The 23,978-nt window shown below is 38.8% G+C and overlaps 1 protein-coding gene across 11 annotated transcripts in view; it reads right to left on the bottom strand.

Annotated features, from left to right (window-relative positions):
- The window catches only part of POSTN (periostin), a 47,677-nt gene that overhangs the window by 16,525 nt on the left and 7,174 nt on the right, over nt 1–23,978 (bottom strand). For all 11 annotated transcript variants that reach the window (XM_006028378.2, XM_006028377.2, XM_025209791.1 and 8 more), the window contains exons 3-14: nt 14,323–14,387; nt 12,704–12,861; nt 11,897–12,061; nt 10,812–10,958; nt 9,019–9,160; nt 5,481–5,693; nt 5,165–5,299; nt 4,102–4,250; nt 3,403–3,539; nt 2,560–2,690; nt 672–802; nt 379–481 (exon numbers count right to left, since the gene is read on the bottom strand). In XM_006028378.2, coding sequence (XP_006028440.1) covers nt 379–481; nt 672–802; nt 2,560–2,690; nt 3,403–3,539; nt 4,102–4,250; nt 5,165–5,299; nt 5,481–5,693; nt 9,019–9,160; nt 10,812–10,958; nt 11,897–12,061; nt 12,704–12,861; nt 14,323–14,387 — 1,676 coding nt within the window. The remainder of the gene's footprint in view (nt 1–378; nt 482–671; nt 803–2,559; nt 2,691–3,402; nt 3,540–4,101; nt 4,251–5,164; nt 5,300–5,480; nt 5,694–9,018; nt 9,161–10,811; nt 10,959–11,896; nt 12,062–12,703; nt 12,862–14,322; nt 14,388–23,978) is intronic.

Here is a 23,978-nt window from a genome sequence, read left to right as displayed (position 1 = left end):
TTTGCATAAAGGAGGTGACTTTATGAAAAAAATCAACAAACATAGGGCACATCTATATGTGATGCTCCATTGGTTTAGCAATGCACTACAGCAACGTAGCATCAACAGGTGTCTACACGTGACCAGCAGCTACATTGCTGTAGCTGTGCACTCCCCCATTATAGCTTGTTTGTTTGTTATAGCACCATTGTTTTTTTATGACTCGGTCTGAAGGTGCAGATAGTGGTGTGTTACCAAAGTAGATGCATTAGTTTATTTTCAGGGAGTTAAGCAGGGTGAAATAGACTCATACTTGGGCACCTAAGAAAGCTTCTGTGCCTAATAGGTGGAAGAGAATCTGGACCCATGATGTGAATTTTTTCCCCTTATGATACTCACCTGCTGGATACAAGAGCTTATCTACAACATGAATGACACCATTAGTTGTCATGAGATCAGATTCCTTTGACTTCAGGTCATTCACCAGAAGCGTGTCATTTACCTAAGAAACAATAATGAGAGAACACAAGATAGTGAACCTGTATATTTCCAAGAAATGCATTTTATCATTCTAGCAGTTGCATATTCTTCAAGTAGAGATGTCTTTCTGTAGTGCACATTCAATTCATGGTCATGACATGCCAAATCTTTATTACAAGGTGTATCAGGAGAATTTGTTTAACCAAACTTACTGTTTTCAAGTACAGTTTACTGCCTTGGATAGTTTTGAGGATGTTTGTCACTCCAGGTTCAAAACCACTGCCAATGAAAATTCCTTGTGTCAGGTGATAAAGAATAATGTTCCTGAGAGCATTTTTGTCCCCTATATAAAAAAAAACCCAAAAAACAACAACATTAAATAATGTTATTTAGTTGATTTTTTAAGATATCATGGGATAAGCCTCATTTCACCTATTTTTTAGGCAGTCACAAGAGATGAGATTTTTGTATTTGGATATATTACTTCTGCTGACAAAAAGATGATAGAGAGAAAATGAACCAAACATATGAAAGGAGTTAGTCACATCATTTAGTGAACTACTGGTTCATACTCAGATAGTATAGTGATAATAGTGGTATAAAAACATATAGAATAAAATAACTTTCAGCATTAGTCACTTGCTTCTAAACATTATGCCTCTGAATGCTCCAGTCTGTTCTATTCCAATGTAAATCCCACAAACAACAAGTGTAATGCAGCATCAAGCTTATTATGAATAGAATAAGATTGCTTTTAAACAGCCTGCAATATTAAATTTTCACAAGCTAAACTATTTGAAAAAGTAAAATATCATCAATTCTGTATATCAGAGGTTCCCAACTTTTTACTTATTAAGTACCTCCTTCCAGATTTACCACCTTCACACATCTACCAGCATACATTTTCTATTTTAACCCCTTAAAAGCCAATTATTATTAAAATGAAAATTAAATCTGCCATTACACACTTTATCCTGCATACCATCCAGAAATGTCTTGTATACTCCCAGCTGTACATGTATCATGGTTTGGGAACCCCTGCTGCATATGAATTGTCAGAGTGAAAAAAGTGATTCTGTATGTAAACTCTCTCCAAAAGTCCAGAGTTCTTAAAATGATTAGCAATGAAACAGCTAATGATCTGATGGCCACCTACAAGTTTATCAGGGGTGACCACCAGCATCTGGGGGAACGTTTGTTCACCAGAGCGCCCCAAGGGATGACGAGGTCGAATGGTCACAAACTACTTCAAGATCGTTTCAGGCTGGACATAAGGAAGAACTTCTTTACTGTCCGAGCCCCCAAGGTCTGGAACAGCCTGCCACCGGAGGTGGTTCAAGCGCCTTCATTGAACACCTTCAAGATGAAACTGGATGCTTATCTTGCTGGGATCCTATGACCCCAGCTGACTTCCTGCCCTTTGGGCGGGGGGCTGGACTCGATGATCTTCCGAGGTCCCTTCCAGCCCTGATGATGTCTATGAAATTGACATCTAACCTATCATAATCACTCACTGTGATAGCACCTCACAGACATGAATAATGACAATTTACACCTCTATCTATACACTATTCTGCTCCCATTAAAGTTATGACAAACTTTTCATTGTGTTCGAGAAATATGCCAATAAAGTTAGTTGTGCTTGGTTGCAACCTAGAGTTGGTGGGGGTGGGTAAGCTAATTACAGTTCAGGGATAATGTTGATATTTTGGAATCTGATTTCATTTTATTATGAAAAGAACATCAACATTTTCTACGCTCCCAGTTCAACACCTCAGGTGAACTAATTTAGTTCTGACCAGCCATTTTTTTCCTGATTTAACCTCCCTGAATGTTTCTACAGATCTGCACTTAGGCTAGGTACAGACATTCAAAAAGCCAAAGGTAGAATCAGTCCAATTTATGTGATTTTCTGCAAGCAGCATAGCTTAGATGCTAGTTAACCTAACCTTAGTTAAGTCTATCTAAATGTAAGGTCTGTATTTGCCCTTATATTCAAATCCTTCTCTATTGAATTCAGTGGGGGTTTGTGCCATTCATTCAATGGGTCCAGGATTTCAGCCCTGCTAATTACATTTGTAGTTCTGTTCTGCTACTTACTGATTAATATTTCCTTTTCCTCATTAGTCAGCCCTCTAAAGGCATCATTGGTTGGGACAAACAGAGTCCATTCTCCAGGCAGTGTAAGAAGGTCTTCTAAATCTGCAGCTTTCACCAGACTGAGAAATGTGCTAATCAGAGAAAAAACACATGTTCTGTTATATCTCAGTTCCCATAGATTTCTTCACAAAATACATTTGGAAAGAAACTTATGGAGCATACAAGTCTGTTTTCTTAGGAAAGAAAACATTTCTAGTACTTTCCCTTGTGATTAGGTCAAGTGATTTCAAGGAAGAGGGAGAATGGAGGAAGAGGAGATGCAAAATTAAAATTTACTGTGCAGCTAATTAGGCAATTCTGCAGTAAACATCTCATGTAGACACACCCAATGAGTAGTACCTTACTCCACAAATAGTCCTATTGAAAACATTTTGGCCAAAACCCTTCTAGGGCCTTGCTGTTCCCTCTAGATTTACCACTAGTTGAATGGAAGGGGCCAAGTAAGGCCATGAAAACAGACCTGCAGTGCCAGGGCCCCTCTTTGTCCTGGAGAATTTCCAAGTGGGAAATGTAATGTTGTTCTGGGCTCCTATTGCCACACAAATGTTATAAAAAAACTGGACTGGTGCTCAGAGTGAGACTTTATAACAATACTATAACAATTTCCTATGTCTCTGCTATGGCTGATTAGAAAATAGAGGCAGTGGGGAAGAGGGGCAGCAAGGGAACACCTTCCCTTCCCCTGCCCCCTATTTTTGTCAAAAACATGACTTTTTCTAACCAGGCCTAGTCTACATAGACAGTCTCCACAGAGATTTCTATGCTGTCAAAAGACTGCCTTACCTAAAGCGTTTATCATTCTTTAGTGTTTCATGCAGTGATTTTTCTGCTGGTTTGATGATCTCTCTGAAAAGGTGAATAATACCATTCCTTCCTTCTTTACTTCCTCTCACCATACATGAATTTTCAATACATACAGCCTGATTAAAAGAGAAAAAGAAAAGTGACCCAACAGCAGAGCTCTGATAATGACAAGCTATTTGGAAGAAATGAGACCTCATTTGCAACCCCTATCATTTAAAAACATAATTTATCCAGCTCCTCCTTTGCAAATTTTCTATTTTTTAAAGATCAGTAACAGGTATTGTGCAAAAAGAAGCCATTACATAGGTGTAAAATAAATATGTAAATATTTCCCATGCTGATTACTGGCTTCACTTGAAAAGTGTTGTTAGTTGTTTTTAAACTAAGACTTTGAACTCTTTATTATGAGTCAAATCTTGAAGCCTTTACTTTGCTTTCCATTGAGTTTCTATTCAGGCAAAGTTCCATTTACATAAAGTTTATAATACAGCAAAATAAAAATAAAAAACCCAAACCCTCTCATGTACAGTGGTGTAAAGGCTTATCATTTGACTTTTAATAGTGAGCATAACTATAACACCAATATCATTATCCATTCAACTGAGCTTACACTCTGTGTAAGGGTTTGGTTTCATTTTATTTGTCAGAGATAGGATATTTATGTCCTCCTTTACTTACTGTGCGGTACACAAAGACTCTGAGCAATTTTCCTCCCAAGGTCTCCAATTCCTGTCCATTGTAGAGCTCATTGAGGCCAATTTTCACTTTCAAAACATGGTTCTGCAGGATCAGTTTCAGAAGACGTTGATCCATCCTCAAGGTATCATCTATTAAATTTAAAACACAATATATAAATGATTCTTGCATTCAGGTACATTTATTGCACAGATTATAGTAATTTATTCAAAATTCTTGGATTTGTTTTGCAACTTAGATTTCTGTAAATTTAGGCCAACTATTCAGCAAGTGTAAATCAGTAATTTATACCCTTCTGTGATTAAAAATTGTCTCTGAAAAAGCTACTAACCTATTGGTGGAAATTATTGGGAAACTAATACATAGGTGTATTTCATTGTTTGGATTGGTTAGTGAAGTGTCTGTTGCAACTTTTGAGGTAAGTATTTGCCATCTGTAATTTACTCTATGCTTGGATGTCCAAAATCACATGATGTTGCTTCTGTTCTGTGTTTGGGTGTTTGCCAACACAGAAGAGTTTTCAGGATGACCATATGACTGCTACCATTTCAAATCATCAGATACCTATTGTATATATTACATTGGTCATATTAGCAAATGTGTGGGGTTCTGAAGAGTATATTGACAGTAAATAAGAAAGGTTGAAAATATAAATCATGTGAATTGGGGGTTCTTTAGACAAATAGTCACTAATATATTGTTACATTCACTCATTTCTGTTAAACATTGATGTATATTTTGCATTTTATTTTAGGTCAAATATTTCCAATGACCAAACAAGTATCGATATCATTGGCATAAGAAAACTGTGTAGACTTAAGATCAGGCCTTTTATGATTTCTCTTTAGTATAATGAATTTCACTGAACATGTGTATCGAAAAGGACAAAACTTCTCTCATTCTAAATGTCATCATTTCATTGGGTCATAAAATAAACACAAGGGAAAAAAATTCCTCTAGAAAGCCATGATGTCAGCAAATATGATTTTAACATATTTTGATACTATGTAAGAGAGAGAGCTGACTCTTTTCTAATATTACATACCAGAGAAAGCACCATTCAGAGGAGCCAACAGGGTGTATTGACCCTCTGGTCTTAGAGAAGAAGCCAATCCAAGCTGTGCCATCAGGTCTGTGAAGGTGGTCTGCTGGGCACCTCCAAGCTCAATGACTTGCTTAGCTGCAAATCATAAAAGGAAAAGAAAGTCAGTCGTAGCTTGCATGGGTATAGGGATGTTGAATAAGTCCCAAGGAAATACACAGGTAAGTCCACTCAACAACCCAGCCAGTGTAGATATCTGAAAATGCCATCTAGTAAAAAAATATTCTGGTACATATACAATTTTATAGCTGTCACTCACCAGAATCAGGAATCAGCACTTTATCAATGAGGTGAATGACACCATTACTTGTCACAATATCTTTGTTCTTTACCATCTTGATTCCATTTACAGTCAAGCTTTCACCATCACATCCCACTTCCACTGTATTTCCTTCCAAGGTCTCATAGACTGCTCCACCCATGATGGCTTCAGAGCACTGGAGAGTATTTAAAATATGGAACTTGATGAGAGCTGAGGGGGGAAAAATAAAACATTTATGTACAGGTGCTTAATGGTAACAGGGTTACATAAAACAGTTTAATGGATTGTGACTAAATTGGTGTTGTTGCAAACTAACCTTGAATAATCTTCTTTATTTTTCATCAGTTCCTACAATACCTAACAGGTTTGTTGTAATACCTCCTTAGTTGGGACTAGATGACCTCTTGAGGTCCCTTCCAACCCTAGTTTTCTATGATTCTATGAAATTGCACTAACTACTAAACCACTGGCTAGACTTTACAGAGAACTGTTTCCAACATTACTCTTGAAGCTGGCCCAATGGGCAGCCAGAAGAGAAAGTTATGTAGGGCCAGGAGGTAGCAAATTAGAAGAGTGGTTCATTGAGATGGATACTGAGGAGGCAGTCTTAACTTCTAGCCTGGGCTCCTGTTCCCTATCAGGCAGGAATAGTTTCAGTGTTATTTGCCCATTTTCTCTAATGAATATTAAATGCAAGGTAAAGTGGGGGAGCCCTCAATTATACCTTTCCCATGGTTTTGTGTTTACAGTACTTGTCACTAAAGTAAGTAGTGCAGGTTCAAACCTCCTCTGGGTGAGCTGTAACTAGAACCTGACTCATCTTTCACCTAGAGACATTCCCTAATTACTAGGTTAAAAGATTCATAGATTCATAGATGTTAGGGTCGGAAGGGACCTCAATAGATCATCGAGTTCGACCCCCTGCATAAGCAGGAAAGAGTACTGGATCTAGATGAGTGCTGGGTTTAGATGACCCCAGCTAGATGCTCATCTAACCTCCTCTTGAAGACCCCCAGGGTAGGGGAGAGCACCACCTCCCTTGGGAGCCCGTTCCAGACCTTGGCCACTCGAACTGTGAAGAAGTTCTTCCTAATGTCCAATCTAAATCTGCTCTCTGCTAGCTTGTGGCCATTATTTCTTGTAACCCCCAGGGGCGCCTTGGTGAATAAATACTCAGATGACAGAACACTGTCCTCTTTTTCCTCCATCACACTTCCAGCAAGTACACATGTAGGGTGATCCTCTTGCACCACAAGTACAAATAGAAACCAAACTACAGGTTAGGGTCCAAAATTGTAGTTGCACAGTTACACAAATATTGTTAGCTGTGTGAAGTTGAAACAGGATTTAGCCTTAAAAATGTCCTGTGTATTACTAAAAAAAAAAAAATTGGGGGTAATCCCCCACATTTTTGGAAACACATTTTATAACTGCAAAAAGAAGCTTAAGAAAAGACATAAGCAAAAAAATGCTCTTTGCAGTTAACCTAGAAAAGCACCTTAAATAGTCATGATGATACATACAGAAACTGCAGTTGCAGAGGTTTCCATAGATTATTTCCAGACATCCTGCTTTTACACTTATTTTGAATCCCTTGGGACCTTTTCTGGTAATTTGAAGCAAGAGGGAAATACTCACTCTTGCACTAGTCAGTAACTGCCTTTTTTTAATGGGAAGGACAGATGCTAACTGCAATTCCAACAATAATGATTCTAATGGGACTTCCTTTTCCTTTTACGGAAAGTAAATTTTTATGAGGTACAAATGGATGTAGTCAATGTTCATTACTTTTAGATGCATAGTCTCCCATTTGATAGCTTGGTTGTTACAGAATTCTTATTCCTAGGTAGCACACAACTGTAGGTAAGTGTGTTAGAGAGTGCTATGATACCTTTGCAAGGCAATCTGATCAAGGACTGGGGTTTAGTGATGAGTAACATTTTAAAATAATACTATTACACTGTCTTCAGCTTATTTATGCAAATATGTGTTAGTAGAACAGGGAAACTGGTATTATCTCTATTGTTTGAAGTGCATTGCATAATTATCATTATATGATTCTTCCTCAGTAGTAAAATTGTATCAGATCCTACACTGGACCGAGTCAATATATTTCCACTAAAATCTACAAAGGTTACACCATATGTTGATTTGACCCACTATATTCTTGTTTCTCTAGTGGGGGCTGATGATTCAGTAGTCCTGCTACAAATATAATGTCCATTAAACCAATGTGAGTTCTGCCTCAGTGGCCACAACTACACATGCGCTTCACTGAGCATGTCTACACATGCACCTGACTGCACAGTCATTTAGTACATACTTTAGCAGTTAGCAAGTACTAAATAAATTCACAGTAACTCCCATTACTGCACAGTAACCACAATTATTGTGTAGTCCTGGAAGTGCATGGGTCATTTTCTGACCCTACTGTGCAGTAGCAATGCTCAATAGTGACGAGCTACATCACCACAGTGTCTTGTGTAGATGTGCTCACTGTTAAGTAGACTAATGACTGCAGAGTAAAGTGTCACTGTCTACGTGTGTGACAATATTAGATTGCAGTAAATTAATTTACACTGTTTGTGGTCTGTTTGTAGTACTGTTGGGGACAGTACTATCTTGTGCTGGAGTAATTTACTGTGATTAAACACGTGTGTAGACACTGACAGTGGGTATAAATTGCTCCTGGTCAGCCCACCAAGTTGGGGGCTAGACTGCAGCCACATGGCTCCACACTTTCTGCATCCTCATGCCCCAGCCAGCCCCTCTACCTCCCAATGCTGCCACCCGGAGCCCAGGGCTGATCCTTCCTGGCTCAAATTGATACTGTCCTGGGCCTGTGTGTAGACACTGAGTTTGGAAATAGTTTAGTCCAGCTCAAACTGCTTTATAGATTATTGCTTTGCATTAATTGAGCATGTAGTGAGCATAAGATCAAAATTAAAGCAGTGAGCATAAGATCAAAATTAAAGCTTATAGGGTAAAATCTTACCTTGGAGTAAGATAAGATCCTGAGTTTTAATGGGGAGATTCCCAAGTTAGTCAGGACATGTTTACCCCTCCCCCATCCCCAATTAATTTCAATTGGATTTAGGAATCTGCCTATTTTTGTTAATTGCTAAAGAGGTCAAATTGTCTTGACTGCACTTTTCCTATAATAAACAATAGCATAACCTTCAGTTCATTATTACTGACTCAGCACAAGACAGGTGCATAGCGCTTCACTTAACAAATTGCTACTGTTATTTCCAGTCAGACTTTAGCCCATAGATTGCATAGATCCTTATTATGGAAGACTTATTTATGGGATGAGTTTGGGTCAAAACCTAAGTCAGATGCCCCTTTGCAACTCTATCTGAACTATAAAACTGAGATCCTTTCCTATTAGAAACATATAAACAGTTATAATGTTCATACATTTTCAGTGATTCTGGAGGTTTTACAATTTCTTAGTTTCTAACTCCTGATCTGATTGTGTCTGAATTTCATATTTGAATTTTTCAGAAGCAAACAGATAAAATCATTGAAATACCTTCAGCAGCCACCTTGTCACCCATGATCCTTTCCAGGACTCCCCTTGGCAGTTTCTCAAAAGCTTCATTGGTAGGAGCAAAAAGTGTATAATGACCAGGTTTTCCAAGTGTATCCAAAACCCCTGATGCAATGGAAGCAGCCTAGAAAAGAAATTTGCTGCTTATTGAATCAGCGTGAAAACATATTCCCTGCCAGAGAACATAGCCTCTCACAATGCCCTTAACATAGAAAATTTAGACAAATCCTGTCTGTGTATACTCAAAGTTCCAGTGAAAACCCTGGGATTTGTGCATATGAATCTGCAGGTGAAATTTGACCCATAAAATTCTCTGTAAATGAGATCATGTTTTAGCGTTCTAGGATGTTTATCCAAATATTTTAGGTTGAAATTAATAACAATATGCTCCAGAAGACTGCAAAACTACAAAAACAAGTAAATGGTAAGAAATTTAAATCTCTAGAATGCCTGGGCTTAATGTTCCAACTTTTTCTGATGATTTAGCAGATGCTAAGAGAGATTTAGTTACCATTAACACTGAAGCAAATGTGCTGCAACTCTACTGACAGAGGTGGAGACCAATCAGTCCATATAATATGTTTAGATTCAGCCATCACAAAACACCCAACTGAAACTATAAATACAAATAATGTACATTGACTATAGTTTATAAAAAAAGGTATACAACTTGGTTGCCTGGAATAGAAAGGGACTGAACCCATTTACCAAGGAGATGCCTTTCAGTCCAGTGGTCCAATATGCTTGAAAATGTTGTTGAACAATTTATTAAAATGATCTTATTTTAATATTTCTGGACTTATTTTAAAACAAGAGCTACATTTTGCCTTGTATCTCCTCTTTGCCTTTCCAGAATGAATGTATAATTATATACTGTGTTAAGTATGTCACTAACAGGGATCCTGGGTTTCTCTGATTTAAAAAAATCCCCAATTTTCAGTTAAAAAAAAAGTAACCTCAAATCCACATTTTCCATGATTAAAATGAAGCACCACTTATAAATCAATGTATATATAGTTGTGTTTCATTTTAATCATGGAAAAATGTGGATTTGGGGTTCCTCTTTTTTTAACCAAAAATTGGGATTTTTTTTTTTAGATCAGAGAAAACCAGGATCCCTGGTCACTACTGCTAGTAAAGCAGGGAAGCAAGGATACACAGAAGGGCAGGTTCTTCCTATATCTTACCTCTTTGTTGTACAAAGAGGACCCTGCTGCTTCTAACTTTCCTCTTCTTCTATGGAAAAGAGAAGGAGGAGAAAGTAGAAAAGAAAGGAATAAAGAATCCCTCAGCTCCAGAAGAGGAAGAGAGGTCTGGGTAGATTCCCTAGTAGGCCAGTGCTGTGGCTCTGGCACATCACCTTCCCATATGTCTGTCAGCCTTTTGAGACCAGTAAGATCTGCTACGCTCTAATGCCAATTGGCATTGTCTTTATTGCATCCATGCTCGTCTGTAAATGTCATCTTATTCAAGTGGGGCTGGGTCCTGCAACTTTTCCTTGCATGGGCTAAATACCACAGTTCTTAAAGAATTAGGCACACAACATAATCTGCCTTACTGACATTACTTAAAAGATCCTCTGAAGTACAGGATTGAGCCCCTACTGGAAACATGTATTGTCCTTTCACATTGCATTATTTGGTGGACTAGTCCTTAATTTCTTTTATTTTCCTCACAGTCTATAACTACTTTCTTATATCTAAACATAAGAGAGAGAGACAGAGAATTACAATATCAAAGAAGTGGGGGGTTTTTTAGCATTTTTCCCCACTCACTCTAAGGGATGAGAGATCATCCTCAGCTTCCAGGTAATCTTGAATAGTATTTCCAACAGGGGTCAGGACACGGTCGATGACATGAACAACGCCATTTGTAGCAATCTGATTGCCATGGATGATCCTGGCACAGTTAACAGTAACAACCTATGTTTAAAGAATCAAGCAAGAAAATGTTAACACGCATTTGACAGTACACTTGGCATGTATCTCATATAATAGTCAAAGCAAGTATTAGACAGTGACAATGTATTTATTATGTTTTCCTTCACTTTTGAGTTAAGATGAAGGTGAATTTTAATACTTGAAATGTTGGAATTTTTTTTCCCTTGGAAAACACCTAGAAAACATCTAATAATAGATCTATATGTTCAGGTCACTTTGATCTCATCATCTAACTCCATTACCTAATCACAGTTATTTAGATTTATGTTCCATTCCCCTTAAATGGATAAAAAAAGTTTGTTTCTTTTGGCTTGTGATCTTCTAAGTGTTGATTTAACAGTTTCCATGAATCAAAGAGAACAAAAACACTAGCGACTTGACTATGGCCCTTCTAAAATGAAGATAATAGATACTCTCATGGCATTGAATATTTCTTTCACGTGCAGTCCTTGGAACAAAGGATTTGATCAAAATGTGTTTTGTGACACATGACACACATCTAAACAGAATATCTATCTGTTTAGATGTATTATTATAATAGTCTCTCTCAGTCACAGAAGGGTCCCTCTGTTTAAAGGAAAATTTGGAGTTTGCTTTCTTTTTCTAATAATAATTAGCCCATGTAACTTAACCCTTTCTTTAAAATTTAGCTTTCAGTGTATGAACGTGTCCTTTATAAATAGATTTTATTTTAACATTTGTAACATTAGAAGCATTACTAACATGTCCATAACTTTCCTGCCCAGGGCAGGGGCTCAGACTCGATGATCTACTGAGGTCCCTTCCAATCCAAACATCTATGAATCTATGTTGAGCACTAATCCCACCATGACCTTCTCTCTTCTTTACATAAAAAATATTAAAGTAAAGGGAAGTGAAAATATGAAATACTGTATAAAAGATACTTATGACAAACTTACCCCATTAGGGTAGTGGTTAATAAGCAGTTTCAGGTCATTGTACATAGATACAACAGTCATGCCATTCTTAAGATCCTTTGTCAACATACGCTTATTTAGCATATGGTGATGGAGAGCATTATACAGTTCAATATTTACGTTGTCAATCAAATTCTTATGAATTTCCTGAGGAAGAAGATTCAGTTAGACATATTAAGGACATTCTTCCAATCAACTAGATATATAGTTAATATATACTTATATATCTTTGTCAAAACATATGCTTTCAATATAGTTTTGAACATATATTTCTTCTGACTAGGCAAACATTTCAGTTCCTTTCTTACTAATCTTTGGCTAGCTAAAATATTCCCTAAATTGATTTGCTTAAGATCAAAGACAACAGGGCTCACCACCTAAATAAGTCGTATGAGATATTTGATCTGAATTAAATCAGTATTAGATTTTGTTATTATAGGAAAAGTTCCCCAGGGTCACCAACAAACAGAGCAATTACTATATTCCTTTGCTGGTATTTCTACTATTTTCAGTGCTGTTTTGAACACAATAATGATGCTCATGCTCAAACAGGTACTATTCACAAATGTTGAACGTTTCTACGATTTAAGGAAAAAATATCTGTAAATATGTAAAATATCTATGTCCTTCCAACACAGCTCTAAATACCAAATAGACAAAATGTGTTTAAATGTATAATCTCTATTAATATAGAACAGTCATAATGCCTTCTTATTTGGTGTACAGCTCCATGGTTAATTTTATGCTATCCTAAAATAAGGAATCATAAATATATAAATATGTAGTTACTGGCTCCAACAGGTTCCAAGCTTCATTGCTTGGTGCAAAGAATGTGAACGATCCTTTTCCTTCAATTTCTTCTCTCAGCTTTGACATATCGGAATATTGTTGTGTGGAGGTAGCTCCAACGATGCCCAGGGTACCATAAACATGATCAATAGGAGCAACTGAAATAAACAAGTGATTACTGTAAATTCTTCAATAATGGTGGCAAACTTTGAGAATCAAATCTACTGCCATGATTCCTACTGCATGATAAAATGTATGACATGGAACTCTTTCATCTAAAACTTTTTCAAGAAAGAATTACAAACTATTCAAATTAAGTTAAAATTGGCAATATACATTTAGGAATACATGAATAATTGACTTAAATTATTTGCTGAATGAAAAAAATGATGAAAACGAACTCCAGCCTCAGGCCAAATGTCCCATTCAAGTTGAAACATTTCCTTTTGGGGCATTTATTTGCTAAATGTACAAGGCTAAATTTGCAAGCCCATATAAGGAAGAAACTGTAAATTATGCTTGTTGTCTCTCCTGTCGATACCCTTCTATGGTGGCTTGAACTTTTGCTGAGCCAGAGAGTGAGCAAAATGCTAACCTTGTTGTTCAGTCACTCACTTGAATTTGGACATCTGGATTACACTACCTGATCTAGTAAAGATGTATTTATACCAAATGGAAGAGTATCAACAGAGAATATAGTGAGAACCCTCATTACCTGCACCCCTTTCCCACCTGGCCTATAGCATGAGATGAGTAGCATGGGTTCATATCCCCTCCCAGAGAAAAGGGAATTGAATTTGTCTCTCTCACATCCTATTGAAAAAAGGAGGATAACAGCTCTCCCTCTAACTTTGTGAACCTAGATTCTTTTTTTTTAACTCCTAGATGAAACTGTTTAGTGAATTCAACTCAAACTTATGAATAATTTTAGGACTGCTGGAACCCATAGTTTTAAGTGAACTTGCTATTTGCTGAAAAAAACACCAGCTTAGCTCTAATTTCATTTCACAGAAAAGATAGCATGACAAATAACAGAGGGGTAGGAGTATTCCACTTCATGTTCTGAAAAAACGGAAAAGTTGCTTTTTATGGTTAGTGAGTTAAGTAGTCTTTTGTACCTCAAATGTTCCTCTAATGCTCACCCACCCCCTAATTCTGATGCCATTTCACATCCAGTCACTGGCTCCACATTCTCTCTCCCCTGCATAATTCTGCTTGGCTACTTGAAGCAGTGAAACAAGTGACACAGGACTCAAAATACCTAAGGAATGCTTAGACAGTTTCACCAGTTCCTGCCTCCTCACATGGTGGGACTGATACTTCTGATGCTAGGAAATCTGCCTACATGAGTAGATTAAAAAACTGTCAGGACTAACCATACAGATAGTCAGATGTTCAAAATTGAAGGGTTTTAAATGCATTTAAAAATGGCATCTAACTTGTCATTCTTCTATTTTGAGAGTTCAGTCTTAGATATTTGGGGGCTGTTTTCTCATGGTGCTGACAACATAGAGCTCCCATTGACATCAAATGAGGCTGTGGCACTCAGACAGCAAATCTGGTATATATAGCCTCGATATCTCATATATAGAGCTGATCAGATGAATCTAAGAACGTACCTGCTGGGCATCCTCTCATACCATCCATCCTCATGTAGCCAGGGCAACATTCATATAAGACAGTTCTATAAAACACAGAAAAAAAAAAAAACCTCAATGAAACATAGTAGAACAAAGGTTACACTCATTATAAACCCTTACCTAATTTTCTCTTTTTTTCCATGTTGTCTATTTCTACTCATTTTGTATTACTATATGTAATTGATCATCCAGTTTTAAGATTCAGTAGCCTATTTTCTGTTTATATCAGATTAGAGGCTACTAATTGCTGCAATATATTTCTTTACTAAGTATAAAACATTTAAAATTTGAAGCCTATCCAAATTGATTGTTTGGAATGCGTATAGAAAGCAAAATAGATTTTTTGAAAAGACACAAAAAGGGATTATGTGATTTGAATAACCAGTAAATAAAATAAGTTTGCTAGTAATAATTTCAGTGGCGTGGATAGGGTTGAAGAAAATCAAAGAGAAGGTCATAGTAATCAGGAGTGATTGGATTGTCAGTGTATGGACAAGACATGTAAACACAGCACACAGTGGGGTGGATGCAAAGGAAAAGGACTGGCATTTTAGCAAAAACCAAAAGTTGAGGACCAAACTTCTCAGAAATTAGTCATGAAGGTAGATGAAATCTTCCAGTGATAGGGTATAGAAACAGAGGGTGGAGTTAGGAACAGCTTTAGGAATGCTGACAGAAAGCAAGATGAGGAGATCTTAGAGACATTGAGGAAGACAGGGGAAGAAACATGTGAGGACAATTTAAAGAAAAAAGGCCAATGAAGGACAAAGAAGCCAATAAAGATTGAATGGCTGATTATGTCAAAACCAGTAGAGAGATCAAGAAGGATGGAGAAGACAAAGAAAATGCCATTAGTAACTAGTTGAAGCAGTCTCACTTAAGGGGAAAACTAGACTGGTACAATGAATGAAAGGCTGCATACACCCATTCAAATAATGTAGAAGAATTTTCCTAGCTTTGTTCTTCTGGTAGAGAAATGTACCCAGAGCCATGTGTACAGACATTCAAAGGAAGAAGGGAAAGCTTGCAGTGTCAACACTGTGCAGCCATGGAAGGTCCCTATGCACACATCTCAGTATACTTTGCAAGATTCCTTTGTCTGTCAAGCAACGGATGGCAGCAGTGCACATGACAGCCCTCACTGGCTGACTCATACCATGTGGATCAGGCTGTGTTTCCCTGCCATACAATGTGCGGGTTATGAAGAGGGCATGTCCTTCTTTCTGCTGCGGCAGCAGAGTCCTGCCAGAGACAAACTGTTCATCTCCTCTAAAGATAGAGGGGGAAGAAGGAGGATGGAAGACTGTTCTCTTCAGGGAGAAGCCATGGTATATACAAACATTTGCTCTCCCAGGAGAAACTCTTCTAGGAATAATTTAACCCTGGTTTTTCCCAGGTTGTTTTTCTCCTGGAGCAGCCATTTTAACTCTGGGAGAAAAAGCCTGAACAATTGTGCGCATGTAGTTTCTCCTGGGAGAGCAGGAACTTTGTACAAGGCCAAAGAAAGAGTTAACAGAGGGAAACAAAGCAACAGGAGTAAGAGTTTATGTATGAAGGGAAAAGAAAAGGAATTAGAAGTTAACTGAAAAACCTATACCAGCTGTCTTAGAAATGACTTATCTTTGAGTTTTTCTGATATCATATTGAAGCTTGAAAATAGACATCTTTAACCAAATTCAGTCCTATTGTAAGGAATCACAACCCCATTAAAGTCAGTGGAGTTATAGCAAAGTTGAGTTTGGTTGGTCCAGGATCAAGAATGCAAAAAATTATATCAGTATACTGAAGTCTAAGCAGTAGCTTAAATTTTCAGCCTCTTTCTTCAGTTAAGCTTTCAAAGTAGTTACTGCCCAAGTGCTGTGAATCACTGGAAATAACTTGCAATCAAAATGTTACATTATTTTGTTCTTAAAACATATGGGTTTTCTGGGATTAATTTGCACTCCTTTCATGCAGTTCTGGAGTTCTAGATAGTAAGTCATTGAAGGCTTTGATATACATACATGTGGTTTCAGTTTTGAGTCCCAGGTTTTCAGCTGAAAGCTCTCTAGAGGCAGCTTTGTGTGGTTTTGTTATTTTGGTAATGAATTAGAGCTGACAAAATATTCACCACAAATATGCTAAATTAAAAAGCTTACTCCAATTACTTGAAAGTTGAATTTGCAGAATTGTGGTATAAAGTCTATTTGAAGAGCCATAGAAATGAGATCAGACTGAAATAACATTACAGGCAGGGGTTTCAAGTGAGACTCTTAGCTACATAATCTCTTGCAAATTGACTGAGCTGATAAAGAACAAAGAGCTTTTAATTAGAACAAATGCCCTATGTCTTATTAGTTATTTTGTCCTATGAATGTAGGCTGTTTGACTTCCTTCTCTCTCTTTTTAACAGGATTTTAAAACATACAACTTTTTCTGCTAAGTTTTCTACATGCCTATTCTAAGTAAGCTTCAAAAGTTATTTGTACTGTTGGAATGATCTCATAGCTGTGATGGTCCAGGAAATACAAAAGAGGCAAGGATTCTTGTGAATGATATCTTTTATTGAACCCACTAAGTTCATCTCAACCAGCAAATCAGCCCGGTAAAAGTTAGCACTAACAAAAGGGATTTGTGCACTCTTAAAAAATAACCTCTCTTTCAATTAAGACAATTCGCTTTAAAAGATTCCCACTGGAAGGCAAGACAACTATATATATTGGACTACTATTTCACAACAAGTAAGTCTGAGACGGAAAACCTGGCATGTATAAAACTGAATTGTGACATTTGGCAAGGAGCAGTGTTTTACATTCTCCTCCTCCATGACAAGTAGCAATAGTGAACCTTGCTTCCCTTTAGCATGCCAAACCTTTGTCCTCCCTGCTCCTCCCCATCTGGTAAGTTTGTGCTCTCCAGGGTGCACTTGAACAAGTTTTTGGCCTTTGTACAGGCCACATAAGTGTGAGAGAAAGGCCGTTCACCCTTTCCTCCCCTACCCTGAATGCCTCTAGATTTTCATTTCATAGTGTATAGGTTGACATGGTGTATAAGTTGACCCCATTTTTCTGATCCAAAAAGTTAGGAATGTCATAAATCCCATGTTTAAGTCAACCTTACTTTTTGAATCAGAAATATGGAGTCAACTTTTACCAACCCCTGTGTGCCCTCACTACAGGCTGGGTACCCAGGGGATGGGCACATGCCACAGTGCTGCTCAAAGGGGAAGGGGCCAGGCTCTGTACTTGACTGGAGTGGCCTCATCCCTTGCAAGCAGTGCTGCCTGGGCTACACCAGTCGAGCACCAAGCCTGGCACCACTCACAGCGGATGGGGCCATGCCATTCAAATGCTGAGCCCAGCTTCATCCGCCTGCGAGCAGTGCTGCTGAGCACTAAGCCCCGCCCTGTCCCCTGCAAGCAGCACCAGGCTCAGAGCTCGGCTGGCACCGCTGGGCTCAGCACTCAGCAGCACCACTCACAGTGAAAGGGCCAGGCTTGGCACTTGGCTGTCATGGTCCCATCCCCTGCAAGTGGCACCAGGCTTGGCACTCGGCTGGTGCAGCCCAGGCAGTGCCACTTGCAGGGGATGAGGTTTGGCTTGGCACTGAGTAGCACCACTCACAGCAGATAAAAACAGGCTTGGTGCTTGGCTGGTGCATCCTCATCCCTTGCAAGTGGTGTTGCCTGGGCTGCACCAGCCAAGTGCCAAGCTTGGTGCTACTTGCAGGGGATGGTAATACAGTGTATAAGTCAAGGTTGAATTTTAAGATTTAAAAATTGGGCTTCAAAACTTTACTTATACACAAGTGAAATGCAGTAATCAGAAAGAAGCTGGGTCTTGTTCAGTCTCTACAGCAGAACAGCAATTAGCTGTTTCCCATGTATTTCCCAGCATATCATGAGAAAATGTACTTTTTTCTAGGCACGAAGTGTCCTAAAAGGAATCTGGTAAATGTACAGTGTATTTATGCTATCTCAGTTTGTTTCTGGTGATAGGAAAGAGAGGGTTGAGCTAGAGCCATATCACAAGAAATAACAGGTTTCCTCTTTTCACCATATTCAGCAGAGAAAAGATAGAGTCTGATGCAAATACAATGAATGTGAAGTAGAACATCAGCCAAAGAACATAATGGACAAAGAAAATGCTTTTCTGGCCAAGAACTACAATGCAAGTACCCTTGGCTTATCATACTGCTTTTAATATACAGCATGCTTCCTCTGAGGGACCTCTAGGAATTCAAATCTGGCCATCCAAAGCTATTATAACCTGTGGGGAGGGTAAACCTAATAGATCTTGTACCAAGTGGTTGTTAGAACCAGCAGCTTTTTTTTAAAATCACTGTTGGATATGATTGCTCAGTAGTCTTCATGTATGGAACATATGAAGATAGGTAGCTACTGCTGTCTTTGCAATAACATTACACTCCAAGTTGAAGTTTCATCAACATAACTCTACCAGTTCAGCACATAATGAGGTCTCACAGGACTGAATGAATACATGGATAGCTACGTAATAATGCCGAATTCTTAAGCAAAGAAAACCAGCTCGATGCCACTCCTGTCTTATACTTCTGGATAAGGGGTATTCCTAGGATAAAATGTTCATGGACAGGGCATTCTGGCAATGGTTATACCTGGACACCAGAGCAGGATCTTGGGGATTTGAAAACTGCAAATTGTCAACTGCAGAACAGCCTTAGGACACTTTTTTTTTGTAAATGATTCATTGTCTTTGCTTAATATTCACAAACACATCCATGGTCCAAATGGGACCCTTATTTCTAAAGGGCCTTCAGCTCAGGAGGTCATTTTGAAAAGGTGTTACTATAGTAGTAGATAGAAAGCCTATTTACCTGCTATCATTTCCTATCTCCTGAACATGTAATATGGCATTCTATTCTTTCCTGGTCATCTAACTGGCCATTTTGTGGTCATGTTCAGGGCATTTTTGGCACTTATGTGCCATGAGGAATTCCTGAACTCATGTAGACAGCTAAACAGTCACATACAGATGAGACAAAGAGTCTCCTTTTTTCCCCGTGAATAGCTGTGTGTGTCAGGTACTCATTTGGGAAGCTGGAGGTCCTCAGTCATGGGCCAACCTCACCCAGGATTGGTTTAAATTTGCGTCTTTCTGACTTCCTCACACAGCATGCTAACCACCATTCCACAGCTTCCACCCTGCGTTGCCTTTCATCCTGATTTCTCAACAACTGTGTTAGTGGCTCAGCTTCAAAAGGATCACCAGAGAGGTACTGAAAAGTAGCTGACCTCTGGGGTGGTGGTTAGTGTACTAGGCTAGGAAGCAAGAGGGTCCCAGATTCAAGCCCTCTCTGGATGAGAGGGGTCCATACCCTGGGTCTTCTGGTTTTTCAGGTAAGTGCCCCTGCCACAAAGCAACAGGAACAGAAGAGGTGCATACACACAGCCCCTCTTCATTGATGAGGCTAAGTTCCACAGATATGGGTTTTGATTTCCTCCATTTTCAGATGTCTAAGTCCACTATGCAGCTACAAGGAGCACATATATGTGCTGTGGAAGCTACTGTATGTGCTCAGTCTATGTGACTATGTAGCTGCATATACTTGTCCATGTGTACAGGGGCATGACTCCAAAAGTAAAATTCTCCTGGGAGTGTGTCAAAATACCCTGTAGATGACCAAGAAATGACCACTTAGATGATCAGAAAAAAACAGAATGCCACCCTTACTGTCTTAGTATTTAAGATCTGAAAACTGCTAACTTTGGAATTGCTAAAACTGAAGAAATATTGTTGTGAAGTCTGCAGTTTCATTTTAGATACACTATTGTACAAAATCTCCTACTAACAATGAAATTACTCTAAGTACCAGCTAATTTATACTAGATGCTCTGATGATGATGGACGATTACTTGCGATCGAGTAAGATTGTCTTCCAAGGACCTTAATAGTGAGTCAGGAGATATATGATTCCCATAAGGAAGATGCCTGTGTGTGACTTCTGTCAGCATGAGGTTGATGTCACACGCCAACAAAGGCACGGTCCTTGGCAGATAGGGATCTCAGTCCAAGGCATAGAATCCAAGACAATTGAAGACCCTTGATCTGCTGCAGCTTTCATCTGCCTTTACAGCCGCTGAAAAGGGGCTTACACTTTTCTTCTGCCTGGTCTGCCGTTGAGGTCTTCTTGGATTGCTCTTAGTCAGGAATCTCCCCCTTGACCTTGCCGCCAGGGGTGACCCTACCAGGAGCATGAAGCTCCCGACAGCTTTGCTCTCAGGATCATTGGAACATGCAAGCCTCTCCACCATTACGAGGTGGAGATCCCCAGAGAGGACTAGATGCTATACTGTAATCACAAATTACCAATACTTCTATAATTTAAACTTAATCTGAGTTACATTTTTTTCTCTTAGATACACTTTTTAGTCATCACTTAATCTAAAAATGCATGAAAAATTAAGAATTAAGAAGGTGTGATAGCTTTGTGCAAACTGATTTTTGGTGAGCCCGAAATATCCTCAAGGACTTTATTTAGAGTACTGTAAAATCTCTTTATTGCCTCAGAATATTTCTTTGATCACTTCATGATGTCCTTCGCCATAAAAAATAACTCATGTTACCACTGTGGCTTAGCAAAGTAATGAATACTGTCCATGTCATCTTAACACACTCAGTAGACTTTCATTGACAGGGTACTGCTAAAACATGACATTTATGAAGAAGTAAACTCACATGGGCAGGTCAGAATATGACCTTTGGAATATAAAGAAAGCCTTGAAAACTTCCAAAGAAGTTCAGCCTAAATCATTTGAAGGAAACATCTTTCTCCCTAATGTGTTTCCTGTGGGATGAGGTGTAATGCCAAAGAAGTCAGCAGTATGGCAAACGTTACATAAAAGGTGAATAAGTACTCTGGACCACTGACACAATATACTCTGAAGGAAAGAGTTAGTATTGCAATGCCACCTGGAGGAGAAAGACAGACTCCAATGGTGAAAGAACATTAAATAAACTAAAAAATTTGGTTTGTAGTCAGAGGGATGATCAAAGAAATTCAGTGGCATCAATTTGAGTCCTGGAAATTAATCTCCATTGTTTTCTGAGAATCTGAAATCTGAGGTATAACTAACTGAGTTAAGCACATTAAATGAAGCAGCAGATAGACCATGACCCAGATCATGATCCTTCTGCAGACTCACCTTGTCAAAATCTATGGGATTAATTATTATTAATGTATTTATACATTATAGGTTATAGCTATTATTATACATTTCTAGGAAACCTTCTGAAAATTTAAAGCAGTATCTCTGCCTGTTCAGTCAGATAACATAAGCCCATTTAGGAGCATAATAATATTGCTACTCATCTGAACCTCTTGGGGAATTATGAACAGTGAATTTTATCTCAGTTTACAACAGCAGAAAACCCAGGATGAAAGCCTGGCCTCACTGAAGTCAATGGGCATTATTCCAAGGGCTTTAGCGAGGCCAAGATTTCACACCTGGGTGAGGAACAGAAGTTAGACATAAAGCAATTAAAGTAATCAGAAACTGGTTTAAACCTGTAACAGAACAGAAGTTCAGTGCACACAACCCAATTTCAAAAGGGCTGAAACTGGTTTAAGATTAACCTGGTTGAATGTGGTATCAGACTTAACTTATTTGGATCAAAATGGTTTATGAAACTTTTGTCCCAGACCCCTTCCTGGTTCAAATTAAATCACAGTCCCCCAGCAGTCCAGCATGCTTTCTAGTCCTAAGCTGGGCTGTGCCGTCTGCTCCCACAGAAAAGGGTTGGGGAGTGGGAGGGAGAAGGCAGGGACTTCCCACTCCTGCTCCCACCTCCTAGCAAACCTCAGCTGGAGTCTGGGGCCAGGGAGGGGGATTAAACTTCCCTTCCCCTGAATACAGAGCTGCCCTGCCCTGCCCTGCCCTGCCCTACTAAAAACTTACTGCTGGCTGCGACTGTGGACTAGAAATCCCAGAGGCACCTGGAAGCAGGAAGAAGTGATGAGCAACCATACAGAGTCCTACTGTTGTGATTCTGGACTGCAAATCCCAGAGACCTCAGAAACAGCAGGAAAAGGAAGCAAACACACAACCCATGCTGTCTATATGCCAGAGAACCATGCTGTAGTGCCCTCCTAGCTTCTGGCCTGAGCCACTGCAGGTATGTGGCTGCATTTCCTGAATCAAAAGTGAATGTTTGTCCCTTTGCTTCTCTGTTTAATCTCTGCATCTTAGACTAAGATGCAAAGACTGAATCGATTCAGTCTTGGGCTTTTTGACTGTCTGTACTTAGCCCTGGTGTCTAAACTGATCTGAGAATCACTGGAATATTTGAAAGGCAAGATTATGTGTTGGAATTATATCTTCACTATTATATCAAAAGCATAACTGACCTCACAAAACCACATGACACTAAAAGATATTGAAAATATTTTCTCATAAAGAAGACCAGAGACCTCCTCCACCTCTTCCTCCTCTGTCTTTTCCCATAATTTCTTATAAGGGTCCATTCTAGAGTTCTGTCATGACACAGAATGTCTTCCAGGAATCTCAGAAATGCAAAACAGTCTCATGACCTTCCAACACTGACCAGCACCAGTAGCAACCATAGTATAAGTTTGCTTCATGTCTCCTCTGGACTATTGTAAATTCACAGATATAATTTTTATTTTTTTTAATTTTAAACCTGCTCTAATTTTAAATTTTGTTTGAACATGTAAAATTTTAGGAAAAATATTGAGAAAACAGTCATTTTCAAAACTAAAAATATAATCAGAATGTTTAATTTTGAAAATATTGAATAAAGTGTATTGACTTTTAAATGTCTTTGGCTGAAGAATTAGCCCCAGTCTTCTTTTTTTGGCAAAAAAAGAGGTTCATATGAAAAAAAAGTTGCCCAGACATAAGTCAAAAGGACATTAGTGACAATCATGTGCATTTACTGAAGTCCCTTTTGATCATTAATTATTTTTAACCGTATTCATGTATTCTGGTTCAAATGTAAAAACAGAGACCAACAAAGTATGTATCCTCCTTTTTAAAAATTGATTTTGAAACCTAACCGTGTAAATGAATGTTAAGATTTTGGTCACTTCCTGTTCAAATGCTCCACTATTATCCACTCATTGTAGTCTAGGAATAGAATTTTCCAAAAACCTCTAAGGGCATGACCAGATGAATGCACACATGCATTTCCCCAGGGATAAATAGCAGTGACACCTAGTTGTGCCACTACTACTTGTACATGTGGAACGTCCATGCATGCATGCTCTGGCATGTAGCAAGTTGCCCTGGGTGAGGTAGGGGAGGCTGGGGCCAGCACCTGGACTGGCCCCAGCAGCCTTACCTTGGGTCCTGGGGGCCTCCTAAGGCTCCAGCAGCAGTGATCTGGTGCATGGAGCGTGGCCAGCATCCACAGCATTGCTTTGGCTGGCCAGTCTCCAGTTTCAGGTGGTGTATGCTGCCTTCACATGCTCCACCCCAATTTTTTTAGGCACAGATTTTTTTGACACTAAGATCTCCCAGTGTCAAAAAAAGCCTCTGTGCTGCAAATTAGCAGCGTGGCAAATACCCTCATGTGTGCCTCATACTGCACATCCTTGCTTATCTGGGCACACCCTAAGGGTTTGTCTGCATGGGAATTATAGCTATACCAGCTTGACTA

Source organism: Alligator sinensis, unplaced genomic scaffold (assembly GCF_000455745.1).
Source record: "Alligator sinensis unplaced genomic scaffold, ASM45574v1 scaffold413_1, whole genome shotgun sequence".
NCBI lineage: Eukaryota > Metazoa > Chordata > Crocodylia > Alligatoridae > Alligator > Alligator sinensis.
The sequence above is the reverse complement of the archived record's forward strand: the minus strand, read 5'-3'. Positions and strand labels throughout refer to the sequence as shown.